Source organism: Lates calcarifer, linkage group LG14, assembly GCF_001640805.2.
Source record: "Lates calcarifer isolate ASB-BC8 linkage group LG14, TLL_Latcal_v3, whole genome shotgun sequence".
NCBI classification, from domain to species: Eukaryota; Metazoa; Chordata; class Actinopteri; family Centropomidae; genus Lates; species Lates calcarifer.
In genome coordinates this window covers 13,081,281-13,102,570 of record NC_066846.1, presented here as the reverse complement: position 1 = coordinate 13,102,570, position 21,290 = coordinate 13,081,281, and the positions used below count along the sequence as shown (strand labels likewise).

Here is a 21,290-nt window from a genome sequence, read left to right as displayed (position 1 = left end):
CCCCAACTGCTTACCAGCCCTTAAAGGACATATAAAGCATGGGAAATGAACTCCTCACTTCTCTGTGTGTTTGTCTCTTTGTTTTTTTTTTTGTCTTTTCTTCTGTTAATGAACAACAGCGCTGCTCCTCTCCTCGTCGTCTGTCTCTCTCTCCCCCTCCCGACTCTCTATCTCTTTTCCCTCCCTCCATCCGTGTCTTGTTCTCTTTTCCATAATAATTAGCTCCCCTCCAGCCCGACTTCAAACCCTGTGGTCGGAAATCTGCATTCCGAGGATGGAGAGAGGCTGAGGAGGACGAGGGGAGGAGGAGAGAGAAAAGAGAGAGTTGGACAGAGAGGGAGGGCAGACGGCTGAAAGAAGCCATTGTTCCTTCATAAAAGCAGATAAGAGCCCAAGAACTGGAGGGCAAGTGTAGTCAAAATAGTCCATGTGTGTATGTGTGCGTGATGGCACTGATAAAGAAATGGAGTTTTCCTCAACAATTTAGATGTTAATGGGTTGATAGGGGAGGTTAGCTGGCAGGGCCAAGACACAAATCTGATACACACCTCCTCCTGTTTTTCCTTTTTTTGGTCATATTTGCTCTGTTTCTTCTTATTATCTTCTTCTCATTCTTTTTTCTCTCTTTGTCCTTCCCTTGCCTCTTCCATCTTTCTTTTTTTCCTCCATTCTTGCCCTCCTTTCATTGCTCCTTCCTTTGCCCATCTCCTCACCTTTGCTTATTGTTTTCCTTACCTTCTTCCTTTCTTCTTCTCAGTTCCTGAGATAAAACCAACCCTCTGTCATTCCTTCCTTCCTTTCTCAGTCTCCTCTTATTCTCCTCTTTCTCCCAGTTTTTAAGACAAGAGCCTCTGAAATAATACAGTTCTTCATCTGCCAAGTTCCAGGCTAAATGCAGCTTTCAAATCAACACTGGCGACTGCATTCTTCCTTCCAACAATGGGCACACTGGGGATTTGATTAGGTACAAACATCTCCAACATACCCAATCAAGAATAGTGCATTTACAGTAAAACCAAAAGACATGTCGAATAAAGTGACTCCCGGTTACTTGAATCCAGAATTCCCCCACTTTGTCCAATCACTTGAGCTTAAGATAATATGTGTGGGGGGCATGTATGAAAGAGCCGAACATATTACACAGATGTGGAGGCAGGTGTCTGGCCATAGTGAGTTTGTGGTTTATTCTAGTCCAAACCTGTTGGGTGAGATCAAATTGCAGGAATTTCAATGGTTTTGTTGCAGGAAGAGTCCTAGTCCAGATCTGCTATGTGAACATATTCAGCAACTGTAATCAGGGGCCACCCAGAAAATGTTTAAACCATTTGACTGGTTCATCTCTGCCTCTTTCATCAGACCAGAGAGGAGTCAGAATAGAAAATGATTTTTATGAGATGTACTACTTTTTCTAATCTGGTTTGAAAAATCTGCAATCTGAGCCCAATCAAAACCTGAAGTATAAACAACTGAACCATCATCAAGAGATGAATGGCCACCTTTTTCCACACAGTGACAGGAATCCATAGAGCCGCACACAGTGAGATTACTGGCATGATTAAAAGCTTTGAATATTTAATCACTTTTAAATCAATCAGACATCACCAGACAGATCCTCCATACTTCCTTTTCTGCTTCATCTTTTCTTTCATTCTAACCTCACGTTTGTTTTTCTCATTCTCCTTCTTGCATCTTCCCTTCATCTCACTCTTTTCTTTTCTCCCTCCTCTACTAATTTATCTTTCTCTTCTCTCAATCATTATCTCCTCTCCCAATCATCTCCTTTTCCGCCCCTCTCTCACCTTGTTCTCACTCTCCATCCCTGTTTCCTTCCTCCTCATCTTTTCTTTCTTCTCTCTCCATCACCTCCTTTTTCTATTTCCCTCTTGAATCCATGACTCAGCCACTGTTTTGCCAAAAAAAATCTATAAAAAGAAAAATCTATAAAATTAAGGTAAAATCTGATTTGATTTGCTACAGGAAATTCAGAGGGTTTTCATGTCATTGTGCAAAACATCAACTGTTCACTTTTATTGATCACTGTTGCCCTCATTTCCCTGGTGATATGTCACTTGTGGCTCAGCTTTCCCTTATCAATCAAATGTATTGATTTGACTCCACTCTTATGGTTTGGGGTTACAGTAAGAGTTTGTGAAAAAAGCATTAAGATAAAGAGATCATGTTTTCTTTTAGTGTCATCATTGATCCAAAGCCTTTGCCATAAGATCAGTATCAGACAGCATTTGTCATCAGACATTCAAGTGATCCACTTTTCTGACTTGGTTTTGTTTTGATCTTAGACCAAGAAAGTTTATATTTGGTTTTTAGTATTAAATATGTCTTTAGGAGGCGCTTTCCTGGTTAAAAACTATTCCAAGACTGGAATTAAACTGGATTCAAATGGAAATTGTTAGAATTCAGGACCAAATCTCTAACCTTGGTCCGCAGTGCCAATAAACCTTAGTGGCTGCATTAGCTGGTGGGCTGCTGAAGAGGGATTGCATCCACATCACTGCTCTAGTGTCTCCTACCGGCAGGGCACACACCCAAACCATCAAATGTAAAGAAAATAAATACACTATTTATTTATAAATATATATTTGCACTGACAAAATAAAATGCTTGAATTGTCCCATGTACATGTGTAAGTGGATATTCTAAAACTACCAAAAACTGACCTTGTGTCAGTGATCAATAGGGTGATGTCAGACAGTCTGAACCCGATGCTATTTTCATCAATAATTCATAATCATCTTCTTTGGGGTTAATCACTGAAGCAAAATAACACATATCAGCTTTACTCAGGTTAAGTTTCCATCGTGATAATGGCTTTCTTTTATAGATTTTATCATGTTTTTCATAAAGTTTTATTACATTTTTATTTTATATCCCTTCTCTTGCACTTTCACATAATTCATTTTATAGACTTCGAAGTAAACAGTAGGGGTTTTTCATTGTATTACTAGTCATTTTTATCATGTATTTACATGTTTGTACATGTGTCTTCCTTCCCTGCATTTTACTTTTGTACTCTCATAATACATTTTGGGAGTTAGGTGGCGCTGTTGGGCACGTTAATAGAACCAGGGAAGATATGTTTATGAGAAAGAATGCCAGAGTGTTGTAATAGTGAGATGACAGCTCACAGTTGGCTTCCATGTCAGGTCGTAGGGTTCACATCAAAGGATTAGAATGCCTTGGAATCACTTCACACACGGAGCGGATACATTTTTTATACATTGTTCAAACTACTGTTGTACATACGCGTTCCACTGTGTGTGCTCTTATATTTCTATCTTTGTGAGGACTCATTTTAACTATTGACACATTTGTCTAAAAGAAGTATTTTTAGGATTAAGTTTAGGGTGAAGATGGGGGGTGAGGGAATGCATCTTGTCATTTTGGGTCCTCACAGGTGTAGAAATACAAGCGTAGGTGTGTCTATGTTTGTTCTTTGAACTCGGTTTGACTCCTGCACCTGTCGGGCTTTAGACGCATCATTACGAGTTCACCTGAAGTTCATGACCCTGCTCACGCACACACCTGTGGTAATCCCCACAGTTTACCTCTGACTTTATCTTCCGATCATCACCTACGCCTTTCGTCACATATTCTTTTAGTTTTCCTTATTTCGGTGTGTTCTGAAGCGTCGCTTCCTTTTTATTCCTTCTCTCTCTCCCACACCTCTTTCTTTTTCTCTTTCTCTATCTCATAGTTTTGTTTTTCTTTATTGTGCCAATCATATTATGCAACAGTTTCTTCCATCTGTGTTTCTGTTATTTCTCAGAAAGTCACACCTCTTCTCTCACTTTCTTTTCCTACTCTACTGTAAAAGGTTTAAATAAACAAGGGAGTACTTGTAACAGAGTGCTATTTCAGTATGTGACCTGGGTCAACTGAAAATGAAAGTAACTTTATGATATTTGAGCAGCAGTTTTGGGACTTCTAGGGGTCACTGACTGGACTTCCCGTGGTCCTCAGCAAAATGAAAACTACTTAAATTTCTCTATTATGAGAGAAGAATGACTATTTTTTGTTTTCACATATTAGTTTCCATCAGAATCTTCAGTATGTGTCTTTTCTTGAACATTTTTAACGTCATCCCTGAGTAATGTCTTCAGCTATTTGGGCTTTTTATCCTAATTTCTGTTAGGTTAAGTTAATGTGGTAGAAGAGCATTTTTCACTGATGAAAGCCCTTATTTTAATCATGTTTAGCCATTCTATTGGCATGTCTCTACAGATAGTAATGTTGAACTGGTCATTTAGTCAGTTTACTAGTTTGGTCTGGACCAACAACTACTGTTTTATTAGAAGACATAATGTGAAAGCTTTACTAAGAAAATTACCACAGTACATATACAGTTCGCTGACATATTGTCCTAATAGCTTTAACACTCCTTCTTCTCATGGTCCCAATCACCTTAGCAGAGCGGGGTAAATCTGGCTTTCCTTTCATGCGCCACAAGTTTGGAATGAGCTGCAGGGCATACTTAACTTGGAATCTTTACCCTCTCTTGAGGTTAAGAAATATTTGAAAATCAGTCATTTGCTGTGATTGCTGATCCCTGTATGTTTTGTGTCTGTTTGTTGTGTCTTGTTTTGTCAGTCTTGTTAAAGTTTAACTTGGGGAGCGTCTTTAGCCATTGGACTTTATTTTCTTAAACACCCGTTTTAGTAGTAATTTTAACCCGAACTGTGATCTCTCTCTAACTCTGACCAAGTTTTTTTGTTTGTTTTTGCTGTAGTGATTTTTAGTGGTTTTGAATGGCACTGACAAACAATGGTGTGCTGCCAATAGGCAATCACTATAGTTTGCGATTTAATTTGAAGGCCTTATTGGTGCTGAACCATTTCTCAAAACATGTTCTTTTCTAAACGGGAGTTTCTGCAGCAAGACATGGAAACCATGTTACTACTCACTCGTGAAACCTCCTATTTTGATCAATTTTAAGGTTGGATTTAAAATCTGGAATCGCACACACTTCTCTGGGTTGAGTTAATGCTCCAACTCTTGGCATCTCTTTACCTTCCAGTGGAGAACACACAAACCGTTATCATATCAAGCTAAAAAATCTGAACTTGACATGTTAGAAATGGGGCAACTGTGTTTTTTGGATAAAGAACTTGGACGTCTTTTTTATTGAGGTTTCTTTTAAGATTTCTTTTGATTAGACATGGAAGAAATTGGCAGAATCTGGTTTTTATGAAGCAGAATTTATTTGAAAATCCTGAAGAAATAACAGCATGTGACTGAGTTTCATTCAGTGTATATCTGGCTGTACACAGACTGCAGAGTGATGAATGGACAGATGGATGGATGGACAGAGGGTGCAGCCTTTCTCAGATGGGAATTTCTGAAACAAAATATTACATGAGTCAACTCGAAAGTCCTTGATGTGAAAATTCTTGGAACTGCTTCTGTTGTTTGATAGGACTACAAAGGCAGACTTCCAAATAACTTCCACCTCTGCTCATTTTCTTTGATAATGATTGCAAAAGGAGTGTTGGTCTCATTGGTGCAACAGCAATATGTCATGTTCCTTAAATAGCTTCACGAGGTACCAGCATTGGGATGTCATAAATGTTTTCTTTGGGGGTTTTTCATCCACAAACTGCAGCAGGATGTGCAGATGTATGCTGCCAGTTGGAGCTGTTGGCTTACTGCAGACAGAAAGAAATGACAAACCAGGAGTAGTTCACACACGTTTGACAGGTCGTCATGCAGGAAAACCCCACATTACTGCAATGAGGAAAATCACACACCCCATACATACCGAAACACATGGCAGTTAAGCAACTGACGTTTCTGCCTAGCTGGAAATATTGAAACTTGTGTAAGGGCACGCCCGTGTGCAAAGTCATATGCAGACAATGAAAGGAACAAATAAACTGCACGTACACCTGGAAGATTTTAAAGAGACTTGATCTTTTTCAGTGCAGTTTTAGCACTTTAGCTATGAGACACACTGAATGTAGCCCACTAGGTTTATGTCCCCAAACACTCAAGTCTTCCACTTTTTGTCCTTTGATATGCCACCTCATGTGAGATTGACATTTCCTCCTTCTGTAGGAAGCTCGGTGCCAAAAACCGTCTGCTGTTTCCGGCTGTAGGCTCACTTTCTTTCTGATGAAAAACCACTCAGGTTCTCTTACGGGAAACAGTGTTTGCTCTGAGATTAAATGAAATGAAACTGGATGAACTGCTAAATCTGATTTTCCTTAAGGTCTGTGTCACTTTATAAACTTTAAACAGCAGTTTTGCCCCGGGACCATGTAAACAATTGAAACTGCTGACGCTTCCCTAGACTTCCACATAGTTCTTTCCTGCACTTCAGCACACTGATACCACACTCCTGTGTGCTTTCAGTTGGCTTTTAGTCATCTATAGTCAATCACAAGAAACAAGACTAAGACTACAGCCATGAAAGCCATTTTGTGACAGTGTGCTTTGACACAGCAGTGCATTGCATTAAAGGAGCCCTGAAGAAGTAGTGCTGCTCAGATGGCGTATTCTAACCTGTGGCATTGTAAACACATTGATGGTTGAAGCTCCTGGCAAGAAGTGGTAAAGAAAACCTATAAATAGGCCCATGCTTACCATGTTCACCGCCTTAGTTTGGCATGTTAATATTTGCTAATTAGCACCAAACACAAAGCCCAGCTAAGACTGATGGGGATGTCATTAGTTTCTCTGATATCTGACCATAAACCAAAGCACTGGACACATTTAAATCTGCAATAAGGAATGCAAAAGGAAATGTGAAAATGTTGTGTTCTCTCTCGATTGTAAAATTTGTGTTTTGTTGAGAACCACAGGGAATCCCATCAAATCATAAAGTTACTTTTACTTTCATTGAAACTTGGTCGCATACTGAAATACTATAGTGCTATAAAAGTCAGGGGATCAGCAAAATCATTAGGTTGCATCATCTGGGAACTATGAGCAGCTGCACAAAATTTTGTGCTGGTCCATCAAGAAGATCCTGAGATATTTTGAAGGAAAACATTTGTTGAGACATTTCAGTTTGGACCAAAGTGGTGGACCAACTCACCAACGGACCAACATCCTTAAAGCCATGCTGCTTGAGTGGTTAAAAACTAAGGGAAAACAGTGCAAACTGGTGGGAAGATGAAGGGAAGGGTTACACAAAGACTTCTTGTAAAACTCAAAGTAAGTCAAAGTTACATCACTGATGTAATTCAAGGTGTAAAAAAAACTCATTGCATTCAACTTTTCTGAATTCCTCTTTCTATTATACATTTTATAAGTTTCTAATCTCTACTAATCTTGAACTAAAGTCCTCAGTGCCGCAGGATTTGGAGTCCTGCCTGAAGCTTGTGACTTATCATTATTCAGTTTCTCTTCCTCTGATTTTTCTCTCATTCATCTCCCTCACATCATCCCGTCTTGAGATGGACCGTCACACTCCTGTTCCCACAACAGTCTCATTCTGTTGATTCAGTCTGCGTACTGATTGGTTATTGTCTGTGCTCAGTCCCTCGTACCTGCAGCTGAGGGTTCAACTGTGTGCTCCTGCATCCAGAGCAAAGGATAATAACTGAGGTTTTAATCCTCCTGAAGAGAAAACAGTCACAGCTGAGATTCTCTACTTGTTCCCCTCCTCCAGCCCCCTGTCACTTTCTCTTTGTCTTCCCTTTATTTGTTCTTCTTTATTTTTACTTGGGAGAACAGAAGTGAAAGCATTGATCTCTCTGTCAGAGACATAAAATGATCTATTACCATTTTCCTGATAGTAGACATCTTGCAGTTGTGTGAAGAATAACTGTCCCATTGCTAGGACCAAGTAAAGATATCTTTTATAGCAACACAATAAGTTTCAGAAAGGAGTTTGGGGTGGATTATTTGGTGTCCAGACTGTTTTAAGATGAGCACATTCTTGCAGTCTTGTACAGCCCACATGAGCAAACCTAAACCAAAACCGAACACCATCTCTGAATTTTCTTCAGGTATCCATCCTCTAATAGACACCGACAGACAGACTGAAACTGCCTGTTTAGACAGAGTGTGACATTTTAAGCTTTTAACAGGTGATAAAATCTTCAAAACAACAGAGCAACAGAACACATTGAGAAAAGGTGTTTTAAATAAGTGATACCTTATTTTGGAAAGATAAGAATCAACCAAAACAGGTTTTCCTGCTGTGACTAATAAGTGAAACAGCAATGCTTTGAGTTTCTTACAGTAAAGGACTTTTCTTCTTCTTAAATCTGTTGAATTAAGTTGAATTTTACTCTTAATTTACTATCCGGATCATATTGTCCTGTGAGAGAGTTCTCTCTGCTTATGTAACCAAACAGAATGACGAACAAATACAGAATATTTGTATCAAAACAGTTAAAAAAGGTAAACAGAGGTCAGTCACTCCATGATCCCAGAGCTTCCCACCATTCATGAAAACCATCAGAGCCATGTCCACACCCACCACAACCAGCAGGACATGGCAAAACACACACAAACACACACACACACATTTGTTTCTCTTGAGGTGGTTCATCTTGGAGTATTTAGTGCAGCAAAAAGTCTCTCCTGGCGGCAAAACTACAAACAGAACTGAACTCTATGTTCTTCCCACAAGCTGTGTGTGATTTTGTGTGTGTGTCCAAATTGTTAAACCAGTTTCTTTCTGTCTTATTTCATACTCATGTTGTTTGTGAACATATGTCTGTATTATCATTTATTTCCAAAAATGGATTTTGGGTGTGTTTCTTTATACATGGCTGTATTTGTGTATGTGTGCATTTTCAAACCATGTCTTTGAAGTGTGTGTCATTTTTTTATTTTTGATTTTTTTTTAGCTTTCTCCTTCTTTCTCAGTCTCTGTTTCTGTCTTCCATCAAGCTAAAGAAAAACTCCCAGCGAGCAGCACAGCCTGTTTCCTCTTGATGTTCACAAACCGCTGTGATGTGCTGGCTGGGAAATAAAAACAGATATGTAGGCATTGAGACATCGGTCAGTCAGTGTGCCGAGAGCCTGGACCAGACCGCCAGTCTCTGTGTGTTCCCCACATGACGAGTCTCAGTCCCATTGTTAGGCTCACTTTGAAGAGTTCAATAACAAAGCGGTTAAGATTTACAACAAAAAGCATGGTTATAGTTTTCGTCGACAAGGCTATTTTTCAGGAAGTGTGATTTAATCAAATCTGCTGTCTTTTTAATGTTAGGGTACATTTATTTATGTACTCACTGAGCCTGTTGAAGATTTATTACCAACAGTTTAAGTATCATGTATCACAAATTGGGCTGTTTGTTACTTCTTTGATCCCGCTATTCAAAAATGATATGAATCATTTGTCTAAATGATATTTCAATCACAGACACTTAGATTAAGGCATTGACCTTCCACTTACACAGTTAGATTTGATGGAAAATGCTCTTTGAGGGACCCTTGAACAGATCTGAGCAGCAACAAGGATCCTGCTTGGTGAAATAACCCTATATGTATATGATTGGACATTACTCATCCGCTGATCACTGAACTGATGATTAAGCATGAATGAAAGGTGATACCACACAGCTAATACAAACAAGACTTCAGTGCTCTGCCTGAACCAATGTAATGCTCCATTTATGGTACAATTCTATATTGTCAATTGCCATTTTTTAAAAAACGATTTCTTGCATTTTATTGATTTCTGAATGTGGCCAAGTTGATGTACCAGCCATTAAGTAACCATTACTACACTGCCATACAGATCATAAGGGAATTAATTTGCAAAGAAAACACTGGCATTGAGTATTCAAAAACCTTGTTTAATATGTTTCAGAATTTAGCAGATCCTTCTGTAAGGTTTAGTGTCTGGTTTGATTTTGTCCTGTTTTTGCTGAGATGTGATTTAGCTTTGACCAGTGACATTCTCTTTTATTAAATCAGACTGTTGTTTCTTTCAAAAAAATATGTTTTGTCATGACTTTCTCCTCTGATGTGCAGTAGTCATAAAACTGTGGTTATGCACTCGAAATTGTGCCACTGAGCTAAAAATCATCTTAGCAGGTCTATGTATTATAAAGATATAATTTTGATGGGATGGTGCATCTCACTGCCATTAACAGTTTATTTGAACTGACAGCAAGCACCTGGTCTCACTTGTTCCCCCTACACAAGTTTTCTGGCCGTTCTGATTTACATGTTAGTGCTTTCAGTACTCCAATCTTGGTAGCATATGCAGGCAGCCTGCCATCTGTTTGATTTGCATGCTGGATGTGCTTCTGCACGTTCTTTTCACACTTCGGTATTTATGCATGCTTTACTGATTCTGGAAGTGTTTTGGGTATCAATACAGTTTCAACAACCATTACACGTGGCAATGCTGAGTGTGGAGTCTCTGTTGCTAATGGCTGGTTCTCTTTGAGTTGATCCCCTGTCATGTGGATGGAGCCAAGTCAGTTTTACTTTTTCCAGAGTTTCTGCACAGCTGCTACACTTTAACAAAGTTTGTAAAGTGTCAAGGCAGGATTAGTGGAGATTTTAGCATTTAAAATGTGTTATATATTACAAACATACAAACTGTTCTTTAATCTTATTTTTCTTTAGCGTGCTAGATGAAGGAGGAGAGTATTCCAATATCCTTTTCACTTTATAGTTTATTACAGGAGTACATTTAACAATCACGGTAACCAAAAAAAAAAAAAAAAAAAAAAAAAAAGGAAAGGAAGAAAGTAGAACAAGACATTCATATTTAAACTAAATGAACATTTTTTCCTGTAAAAAGAAATACAAATATTATGTACAGAATGACATAAGACAGGTTCAGAGAAACCAACAGGTGAGAGGAAGGGGAAGTGTAGTCGCATGGCACTTAAAAAATAGACATACCTCGCAAGTGCTTTCTGTTTTCCATAATTAATATCAAATAAAATGCAGTGATAATAAGTCTGAATAACAAAACAAATAATAATTATTACAGTAATCAAATCAACAATATTAACATTTTAAACACTGTTTACAATATAACTGAAATACATAACATTCTAAATACATCCAATATTTACCAAAGACCTTCTCATTTAGGCTAAAAACTCTAAATCTGTAATAGAATAAAAAATAGCATTTCAAATATCTTATAACAACAATATTAATCGTACAATAACATTAATATTAGGTTATTAGTAGACGTAAATAGCTGATTTTCCCCATGGCTTGCTAAAGAAAGGAATCTTGTACAAATTAATATACACTATAACCTATAAATGCTCTTTTTGTTTTCACAAAATGCAAATATTTTAACCAGCTAAATCATATATATACTGTATATATATATATGTGTGTGTGTATATATACAGTATACATAAAAAGGGAAAGAAATAGCGAATCTCAATCGATACAAACTATTGCAATCTAGAACTCTCAATTAGAAAATATACACAAGAAAAAAGCAGCAAAAAAAAATTCTATTTTCATATTTTTTATCATGAAGAGATCAGTGGTGTGGTTGGTAGAAAGAGTGAACAATGTCTGGCACAGGCAGAATCCATCTGGAATGATACTGGACAACAGGATCGTCCAATAGGAAAAGCCCTCTGAGCATGGCCCTGCCCTCCCCTGAATCCTCATTGGTCCTTCTCTCTCAAGCTTTCAGTTTGGAACTTAGAACTCTGTCCGAGGATTCTAGAATGTCCCAGAGTTCCGCTAATAAGTCCCAGAGTTCCGTTGAAGAATCTTTCCATATATGGGAAACTTCCTCTCCATTAATGTAACACACAAAGCTCTGAGAGTCCTGATTGTGCAATCACCTCAAACAATAAATCTCTTTTAGCTAATAAAGTTGCTTAAACCATGAAATTTATTTTGTTTTGCATTCTTAGCGTTGATTGGAGGAGCAGCAAGACAGAACGTCACCTTCTCCACAGAACTTAAAATGACTGCCCCAAGGAGACGGGAAAATAAAAACAGCAGACAAACAAACAAACAAACAGAATGACAAAGCAACACTCAAGCAGCATGTATGTAGGTCATCTCCTCTCCACCTCCACCTTATCCCTCTGTCCTTTCTCCTCCTCCAGCTCAGGAATTTGCGCAGATTCGTGAGAGCGAGTTCTTTATCGTATTCCTCGTCGTGGGATAAAGTCACCGTCCGAGAGAGTACAATCTCAATGCAACTTAGAAGTGTACTTTATAAATCAAAGCACAGGTTCAGAGAGTTTACAAAGCAGACCTGGACCCTATTACAGTTTGACCTGGATTCAGTTACTTTTATCTTGTGTGATGCCAATTGGGAATTCCTGTTGGTTGATTCTGCTTGCACCACCAAAATTGTCTCCTTGGGAGGGGATACAGAATTCTTGCGGAAGCTAAAATGTCAAGTGATAGCAAACACTAATGGAAACCCCTGATATCTTTTTATATATGTGAACAGAAAGCAAAGTAGTTGACAGAATTTCAAAAAGTAATCGGTCCAGCTGTGAAACTACAACAGTGAGTAAATGATAGTCTTTTTATGTGCAGTCAGTCAGAGTTAAATATCAAAAAGCAAAGGCTTATTCATAATTCACCACTATGTCTACTCAGCACCTGAGTTCACACACCACCAAGATTACTTGGATATGCTATATATGTGGGCAACATTTTGAATCAATGCAGATGGGCAACCTGTGGGTTGCAGAGACGAAGACGACGCAAGGTTTTCACTGAAGATACTGATAATAAGGAAACCTAGGTAGGTTCAAGGTACAATTTAGGAAGTCTAAATATGGGCTTGCAGTTTCTTTGAGTTTCTTGTGAGTACACTTTGTGTTTTGTCTCTTGATAACTTTGTCTCTTGATTATTTGAAACCCAAAAAACAAGTGTAGATTTTGTTAAAGCCAAAAAGATGGTATTCATCTTCCAGCAACAGTTTACCTCCTCAAGAAGTATCTCAAAGAGTTTAAGACTCCCTTGTTCCTCTCTTCTTTATTGTAGTTGTAACTGCACTCTTCTTTTATTCAAGCAGTAAGATCCCTTCTATTACTATTCTGCGGTTCTTACCCTTTATGCTTCTAATGTATCTTTGTAATGTTGGTAGTTTGATGAGCTTATTTTACTGTATGGCGCATGGATGGAAGCAATTTGTAAAGTGTTGGGTTAAAAATCAGTTCATGAAAAAACAGCAGGCAAAGTTGTCGTAAGAAACAGAACAAATTGCCCATTTACATTAAATGTTATGTGTTCTGCCCCTTAAAATATGCAGCCAGTATATCCTCAACATCAGAACTACATCCGTTACATTTCTACGCACAGCCCTTTCCTTCACTGCCTGAATTGATACTTGACCCTAATTACCACAACAAATTTAAACCGTATTTACTGCATCATGATACAGTTAGCTCGAAGAAATCATCAGAGCTGATCTGACAAGCTCAGCATGTCTATCTGTGCCACAACCTGCTACCCACTGTGCTATGATCCTTTTGACTGCATCTGTAAGCTAGTAAACAATTTGAATTTTGATAGACCTTAGATGGAAAACACCTGAAAAAAGCCATCAGTGATTTCTGTTTTCCTTCCAAATCTTTTTCAAATAAGAAGAAAACGAGCTGAATCTTGGTGGCACCATGAAGAAGTCTGACCACAAATTTACCAATTTGGACCAGAAAATCTAGAACTTTCAGTCTATATATCCATCTCTTTTACCCTGCTAGACAACTGAAATGGTTCATTGATTTTGATTAAGTACAAGCAAAATGCTAAAATATCATATTCTTTCATCCTATACCCTGTTTCATCCATCTCGCCATCCTTCCACAACCATCTTTACTTATACTTTTCTAATTTCAACACTTCATTTCACCAAAAGTACCACCATACTTCTCTTTCTCCCATTGTGCACTACCCACATTCTCTTTCAAATTATATTACATAGCTTTTTTGTACATACATTTTGTTTGTATATTTCTTTAAAAAAATACACAGAATAGAGCATAATTAAGAACTTTTTTGGCAGCTTCTTCCTTTCTCAGAGGAAAGTCCCAATCATTATCAGTTGTAACGAGACGAAGACTTCTGCTTTTCTTTTAGTCTGAAAAAGAACCTCCAACTTGGCAGAATAAAGGTGGAGAAGAAAAGATAACTCTGAAATTCCTTCTTTCCTTTCTTCAATCTTCTCCCTAAAGACTTCTTCAATCACTCACCCCCACCCCAACTCGTCATCTCTCTGCCCTTCAAACTGTCGCTCCCAGCAGCTCCTCTGACTTGGCCATGATTTCATTCTGGTTGGAGTCCAAGCCATAGAACTTGACCTTCAGCCCATCGACAGGGTGGACCACAGGTACCGTGACCACGCGGGGGAACTGCCGGGTGGCCAGCTCGAAGCGGCTGGTGCTGGCCAGCTCGATAGCAAGGATGCGGAGGAAGAGGGTGGCGAGCTGCTTGCCCAGACAGGACCGGACGCCACCGCCAAAGGGCAGGTAGTGGAAGCGTCCTTCTTTGTCTTCGCCCCGCTCCTGGCTGAAGCGGTCAGGGTCGAAGGCATCCACATCCTTAAAGACTGCAGAGGTGTCATGGGTGTCCCGAATGCTGTACATCACGCTCCAGCCCTTGGGAATCTGGACTCCCTGTAGATAGAGACAGAGAAATACATCCAGTCAGCACATTTGTGAAGTACAATTTCTAAACTGACTACAGTCAGAAACTATTACTTGGCAACTCACGTCAAGTTCAAAGGTCTGCATGGCGGTTCGGTAGGCCCCTGAGACTGGTGTAAAGAGTCTCAGCACCTCCTTGATGACGCAGTCCAGGTACTTGAGGCTCACAATGGTGTCCAGCCTCAGCTCTCCTTCAGGGCAGAGGCAGCCGTTGTGGAGGAGGCCCCTGGCTCTCAGCTCCTCCCTGAGGCGCTCCAGGACAGCAGGGTGGCGGAGGAGCTGCATGATGAGGGAGGTGCTGGCGCTGGCAGTTGTGGCAAAGGCAGCAAAGATCAGCTCGATGGTCGACTCCTGTGGGACGATAGCAAGGCGAGATGGTGCATTAGTGCTTTTATTCTTTCCTATTTAGTTTTTTATCTTGTTTGACTCTTTTCCACAAAGAGGTTTTGAAATAAACCAGTTGCTTCTGGACCAGAGCTGGGAAAAGTGTAACTCAAGAATGAGTACAAGCACATACTGAGTGCCTGCCTTTACTGAGGGCATATGAGTTGATTTGTCTTCACGATGTGGGCAAGCCAACTGGATTCTCCCTCAGCTTCTGATGGGCTAATTGCTTGTCACTTGAATAAAGAATCCAGAGAGTGGAAACATCGATGGTATTATTATGTGCTGAAGTGTGAGGGTGGGTAGTAGCCAAATGCCAAATCATAGCCATAGTTACTGTTTTTAAGGTAGTAGTAATCTAACTTGTCAGTGGCATTTTTTTCCCGTTGTTTTCAAAATGTGAAATCTTTTTTTGTCAATAATTATAAAGCCAAACTTTGGGCGCAAAACCACTACCCCACACCTCAAGCCTGCCATTTGTTTTGTAACAACGCTGGTCCAAAAAAAATGTCAAAAGCCAATACATATTAAAAGTATGTTATTTTTAATTCCTGAAAAGTAATGTGTTTGGAAATATGAAGTTTGTGTCCAATAACAACATCTAGCGTGCCTTGCCGGGCCCATTATTAAGGCAGTGGAATAAATAGCACAGAGGCTGGGCAGCACGACTCTCATTATAAACCTCTCATCTGCCATCGTCTGTGTCAAAACACGTCTCGGCCTCACCCTACATGTGTGTCTGTTATATATGTGTGCGTCAGAAAACTACAGGAGAGTGCTTCAGCCTGGGCCTCTGCGACAGGGGCTCCCTAGTTCACTTTTTGTGTGTATTTATATACCATATATGTGTGTGAGTGTGAGTGTGTGCGTACAGGAGGCCTCTTTCAGACCCCTAGCAGGGGGAGTGTTGACTTATTTTTGGCCCTGGACTTAACCCAGAAACCACAGTGAGCAAGAGAGAAGCAGAGAGAGTTGAGTTTCCACAGAATTCCTCAGAATTACTTTAATAGGTAAATAGAGGGTGTGCCTGTCCATGTGTGCATGAGTGTGTGTGTGTCTTTTTGTGTTACCATCTGCCTATGGGCATCAGCTTCCCATCCCTGCTGTCATATTCTACATAAAGATATATATCTGATGATTTGTTGGAGAAATTATGACGACTGTGTGTGTGTGTGTTCACTCTTGGGCAGGTTTTCTTGGGCAGCACTTTGCTAGGTAAACACAGAGTGTGTTCCCCTGTATGTGAGACTCTTGCGTATATTTGCACACATACACTATGCATCACCGTTGGCGTGTTTCTGCTCTGTATGTGTCAATGTGCCCACGCATGATCGAGTGACTTCTTGTGCGTCTGGCTTCTCTCCAGCGTGATGTTTGCACGCTGTCGTCCTCCCAGTCAGGTGATTTTTGTGCATAGGTGTGTGTGGTTACCTTCAGCTCCTGCATGGTGAGCTCAGTGCCGTTCTCTTTGGCGCTCTCCATCAGGACGTCCAGTGCGTCGCTGTAATCCTTCCCCTGGGAACACAGAGGCTTCTCCCTGATGGCCTTTTCTATGCTTTTTTGCAGAGTGTCTCGTGCACGGATACCCTGCAAACATACAAAAGAATATAAACTCAAGTTAACAGAATAATACTAAGGTACAGATAAATTTAAACTGCTGCAAGAAAACTAAAATCCCTGTAGTGTATGTTCTTCTTGGGATGAAAATGTGCCTCATTTATAAGAAATGATTTTAAAGAATCGTTTTTATGGGGACTCTAGCAAACGTAAAAGTCTTGTTAAGTGACAAAACATACACCTAAGTAGAGATTGGACTTCACTAAGAAGTAAGTAAGCAACTAAAGAGAAGCAGAGGATGTCCACTGCACATACCTTCCTGTAGCCGCTAAATGGCAGGTCTATGGGCAGGCTGAACAGGTTGTCAACAAAGTCCTGGAAGGTTGAGAACAGATGCCTCATCTCCTCCTCTGACACCCTGAAGCCCAGCAGCACCCTCACCGCCATGGTGAACGACAACCTCTGGCTCTCCCTGTGGAAAGACAACCATTAAGACATCAATTACATCCAGTACACAAGACAGCTGGGTTGTCTTTAGTTGTCACATTGGTATTTCTGCTCGCGTTGGCTGATTTTTCTACCATAGTTGTTCTCGTGAGAACATTGTTTCTACTTTTGTTAAGTTTCTTGTATCAGTGATACCTCTAATTGTGATGCTTCTACCATCATGATAATGCTGTATACTGTTCCTGCGTTTTCATCTGTAGTAATAATGTTCTTTTCTGCAGCAATAGTCATAATATTCAGACCCACTACGATGATATTTCTACCTGCAATAAAAAATTCTGACTGTAATTCCTAACAATGTTTCTACCTGTTTTTCTATACTAGGACTCTCCAGTGTACCTGTAGACGTTGATGGGCTCGGGGTTGGAGCTCCACACTCGAAGGCTTTCTTGGATGACCTGCTGGATTTTGGGGAGGTAGGACTCCAAGGCCTCATGGCTGAACACTTTGGCAAACACCTGCAGAGACAGAGGAGGAGGTAGTGCCACTTAAAATGCAGAATGTGACTGCACCTGTCTGTTCTTGACACAAATTCAACAGGGACAGATAAAGATCAACAATGATTTTCATTAAATGCTCATAAATTGTATGACTTGGCACGCAGGCAGAAGGCATACAGACATTCTTTTGAAGTGCAAGTCAAAGCAGAGGATAAAACACTGATTAAGTAGGACAAATACAACTGTAATCCCCTCCCTTTTTACAGTCACATCAGCAGAACGTCTTTAGGAAACACTGAGTGTGGAAAATCCTGACTGACAAGGTGTGTGAGCAGATGGCACGATGAATGAGTCTGTTCCACTGCAATATTTACATTTGTTATCTCCCGTTTGTTTGTGTCTCAATCAGTAATACATCTCAAAAGGCATTTCAGTGAAAGTTACTGGAAAGGTCAATCATCGGCCATGGCACAATCTCTTTAGTGTTTGGATTGGACAACGCCGCCATGTGGCCATTTATAAAAACACTTGATCTTATTCCTAATAACTCTTAAAATGTGATTCCTGAAAGCCAACCTTGGTTAAACATGTATATTCATAATACAGCTCAAATAATAAGTAGATCAGTCAGTCAACTAAAGATGTTTTTGATGAGTAATCAATGGTTTTAAGTCAAATTTTAAAGAAAGATACCAAACATTCAGTATTGTTATTGTATTTTTTGCCTCTCAATGTGATCATTTACTGCTTTCCTCGGTTTTATATCATTGTAAGTTAAATATCTTTGAGTTTTGGACTGTTAAAAAACAATCAATTTGTTGACGTTTCTTTGGATCATCAAAATACATTGCTGTTTTCATCATACTGTACTCATATTTTTATCTGTGACGCTTTTTTATCTCTCCTTGTCGTATTTCTTCAACATTTTCAATCTGTTCATCCCCTCGTCCTCCTCTCTCTTGAGTTATACCTAGACAAGACTTTCCATCATGTGTTCATTCTTATTCATTCTCTGTGATGCCCATTTCTTATTCGTCCCCAGATTCTCTCCTTCTCCCCAACCCTCTCTCTTTACAGAGACTTATACATTGTGGAGGTTTTTTCCCTGTAGTCAGCAGAACTAGAATGACAGGCAGAAAGAGCAAGAGAAAGAGAGAAAGGAGGGGGGAAAGTTAAGTCTTTCCTGGCTGCTCGTAGTATTTCTTAGTATGAATCAGTCACCAGTCGTCAGTGTTGTTTGGACAAATAACATTCCATCTGATTTAACCTCCAAAACTGTCCTTAAAACAGTCTTGGAAATGATTTAAATGTGGAGAACATTGGAGACGAGAGGAGAAAAGAGAGCAGACTGGACCAGAATAGGGCTTTTATATTAATATGAATCAGTCACTAACACTTAGCTGTATTTGGATAAATAACATTCGTGTGCGTTTAACCTTTAGAGCTTTCCCTAGAGCAGCCACAAATTACTTGAAACGTAGAAGAGAAACAGAAGGGAATAGAGGGCACTGCTGCTTTTTTGGGTGAAAAACTCAACGAAATGTCAACTTTTCAGGGACAATTATGTTTTTTAACAAAGCGCTTTGACAGTGTTCAGTGTTAAGAAAGGAAAAAAAAAGGTTCTTAAGTTCATGAATTTCACCAAAAATGTTTTTATTTTATCTGAAACGTACCTGGTAATCGCAATGGCAATGCAGCACATTGTTCAAATAAGTTCAGAGACTGGTACACATGGTTTGCATTTTCTGCTCAATGAAATGAGACTGGAACATTTGAACAAGCAAATTTTATATTAGTAAGAAACACTGTCTAATGATAAGTCAGCCGGTCAATCACCCGTTCAGTTCGTTTTAAAAGCCTTAGAGTCATTTTGGAAATGCCAGTCAGGATGTGGGTTGAACATTTGCATATCGCGTGGTTTTGGCATATTGCTTTTTTTTCCTTTTTTGTTTATTTTGAAGTGACTTTTATGTTTTTTTAATGAACTCCTTTATTATCTAACCTGCACACACTCCTAACTGCATCTCCTCTGTGGTTTTTTGAAACTTATTTTTGAGCTTTGGTGGGTTTTTTATGACTTTCCTGCTACTTTAACCACTGCAGATAAAAGATACTTTTAATCACTATGCTTAACACTGTAGACTTTTGCTTTTAGTAACTACTGTATGGCGAGATGGCGCAAAATGACCTTCTGAGACTTGCTTTTTTAAAGTGGTGTTTGTCTAGAATCCAGCTTCCCCTGGATTTGCAGCTTTTAAAGCACAACATGTACAAAGAAAATGGCTTTCTTGTGTATTTGGAATATGTTTTCCATATGTTAACACACTGGAAGAACATGGTTATGAAGACAAAGTGTTCCTGCTTCTCTTCACTGAGACATAATGGAAGACTGAGAGGGAAGAAAGGAGCTTCTAGTGGGATTTGAGCCCAGGCCTGTGAGGGTACATGTGGTTCTTGAGGTCGACGTTTCAGCCACCAAACCATCAGTTGGGCACTTGTACTCTTTATTTTGTCCTCTGCCTCATTTTCCTCTCGTGTTCTTTCTCCTCTGTTGCCCTCTCTCCTTCTGCTCATTCCTCCAAACCCTGCTTCCCTCCCTCCGTCGCCCTCAGAATGAATGAACAATAGTCCACTGAGCTGGTGCTGGTGTGCATGAATAGTGTGTGAATTACATGTATGCACTGTAGAAGTATATATATATATATATATATATATATATATATATATATATATATATATATATATATGTGTGTGTGTGTGTGTGTGTATGTACTGTGTATGTGTGTTAGGGAGTGGTTAGTCCAGATCACAGGGCGCTCTAAGACGTTAGCAGCGCTACATTTCCTCTGCTGCCGCACCCTGGGGCCGCTGGTCACAGATCAGCTTACATGACCTGCTCTCCAACCCCGACCACAGGGGATTACACACAGTATCTGACCTCAAAACAGTCTGAGAGGAAACACAAGGCTGTCGTGGCTTTGCTAGGGAGTCCTAGGGTTAGTTTGGTTGATAAGTAAATGTCAGTGTACGACTGATTGACTGATTGATTAGTCAGGGTTTGTTCATCCATTGTACTCTAGGGTTAGAGTTCAGATCAGGGTTAGCGTGGGGACAGGGTACAAAAAAACAGTCTGAAGGGAAACACAAGGTTGTGGGTTTGGTTGATAAGTTAATGTCAGTGTTTGATCGATTGATTGATTGATTGACTGATGGATTAGTCCTGTATCCGCTGTATTTTAGGGTGCAGCCTCAGGTTAAAGTTAGAGTTCAGTTCAGGGGTAGAGTTTGGGTTCAATTTTTAGAGAACACTAAATGGATTTAGGATGAAACTTGGTTGAATGATACCTCTTCACGCTGTCTTCCAAAACTTTAAAAATGATATTGATTATCCCATGGGGGTTGCCATGGCAACACATTAAGACACAATTGCATATTTGTTCCAGATCGGCCCAAAAGTCAAACATTTAATTGGTTGTGTCAAGTCTCTTGTCTTTTACATCTTCTGCTTCACTGCTTAAACAATCAATCAATCAATAATTTATTTAGCTATGAGGTCAAATTAATCAGTTCTTTTAAAGTCAGTCATTCATTCATTTCATGGGATTCTTCATCTGTTCTTTAGACGGTAATTAGTTGGTTAACCAGTCACTTGACTTCCGTTCAATCGGCTGTTTGTGTTGATGCTTTCTACATACGTTGAACCAATAAATCAATAATCTATTCAGACTGTAACTAAGCCAGCCTTTAGCCACTGTGGCTTGATGATCACTCGCTAACAGATTTAAAAACTGGACGATCACCTGGAAAATCTTCAGGATGATCTAG

The 21,290-nt window shown here is 39.6% G+C and overlaps 1 protein-coding gene and 1 long non-coding RNA gene across 2 annotated transcripts in view; one reads left to right on the top strand and one right to left on the bottom strand.

The window, feature by feature from the left end:
- The window catches only part of LOC108902786 (uncharacterized), a 206,343-nt gene that overhangs the window by 146,274 nt on the left and 38,779 nt on the right, over positions 1–21,290 (top strand). Inside the window, exon 4 of the long non-coding RNA XR_001964144.2 lies at positions 17,350–17,441. This is a non-coding gene — a long non-coding RNA (uncharacterized LOC108902786). The remainder of the gene's footprint in view (positions 1–17,349; positions 17,442–21,290) is intronic.
- LOC108902785 (cytochrome P450 26B1) overlaps positions 10,584–21,290 on the bottom strand; it is a 34,295-nt gene continuing 23,588 nt past the window's right edge. The window contains exons 3-7 of the mRNA XM_018704780.2: positions 17,365–17,483; positions 16,834–16,990; positions 16,393–16,548; positions 14,644–14,928; positions 10,584–14,547 (exon numbers count right to left, since the gene is read on the bottom strand). Coding sequence (XP_018560296.1) covers positions 14,155–14,547; positions 14,644–14,928; positions 16,393–16,548; positions 16,834–16,990; positions 17,365–17,483 — 1,110 coding nt within the window. The 3' untranslated portion in view covers positions 10,584–14,154. The remainder of the gene's footprint in view (positions 14,548–14,643; positions 14,929–16,392; positions 16,549–16,833; positions 16,991–17,364; positions 17,484–21,290) is intronic.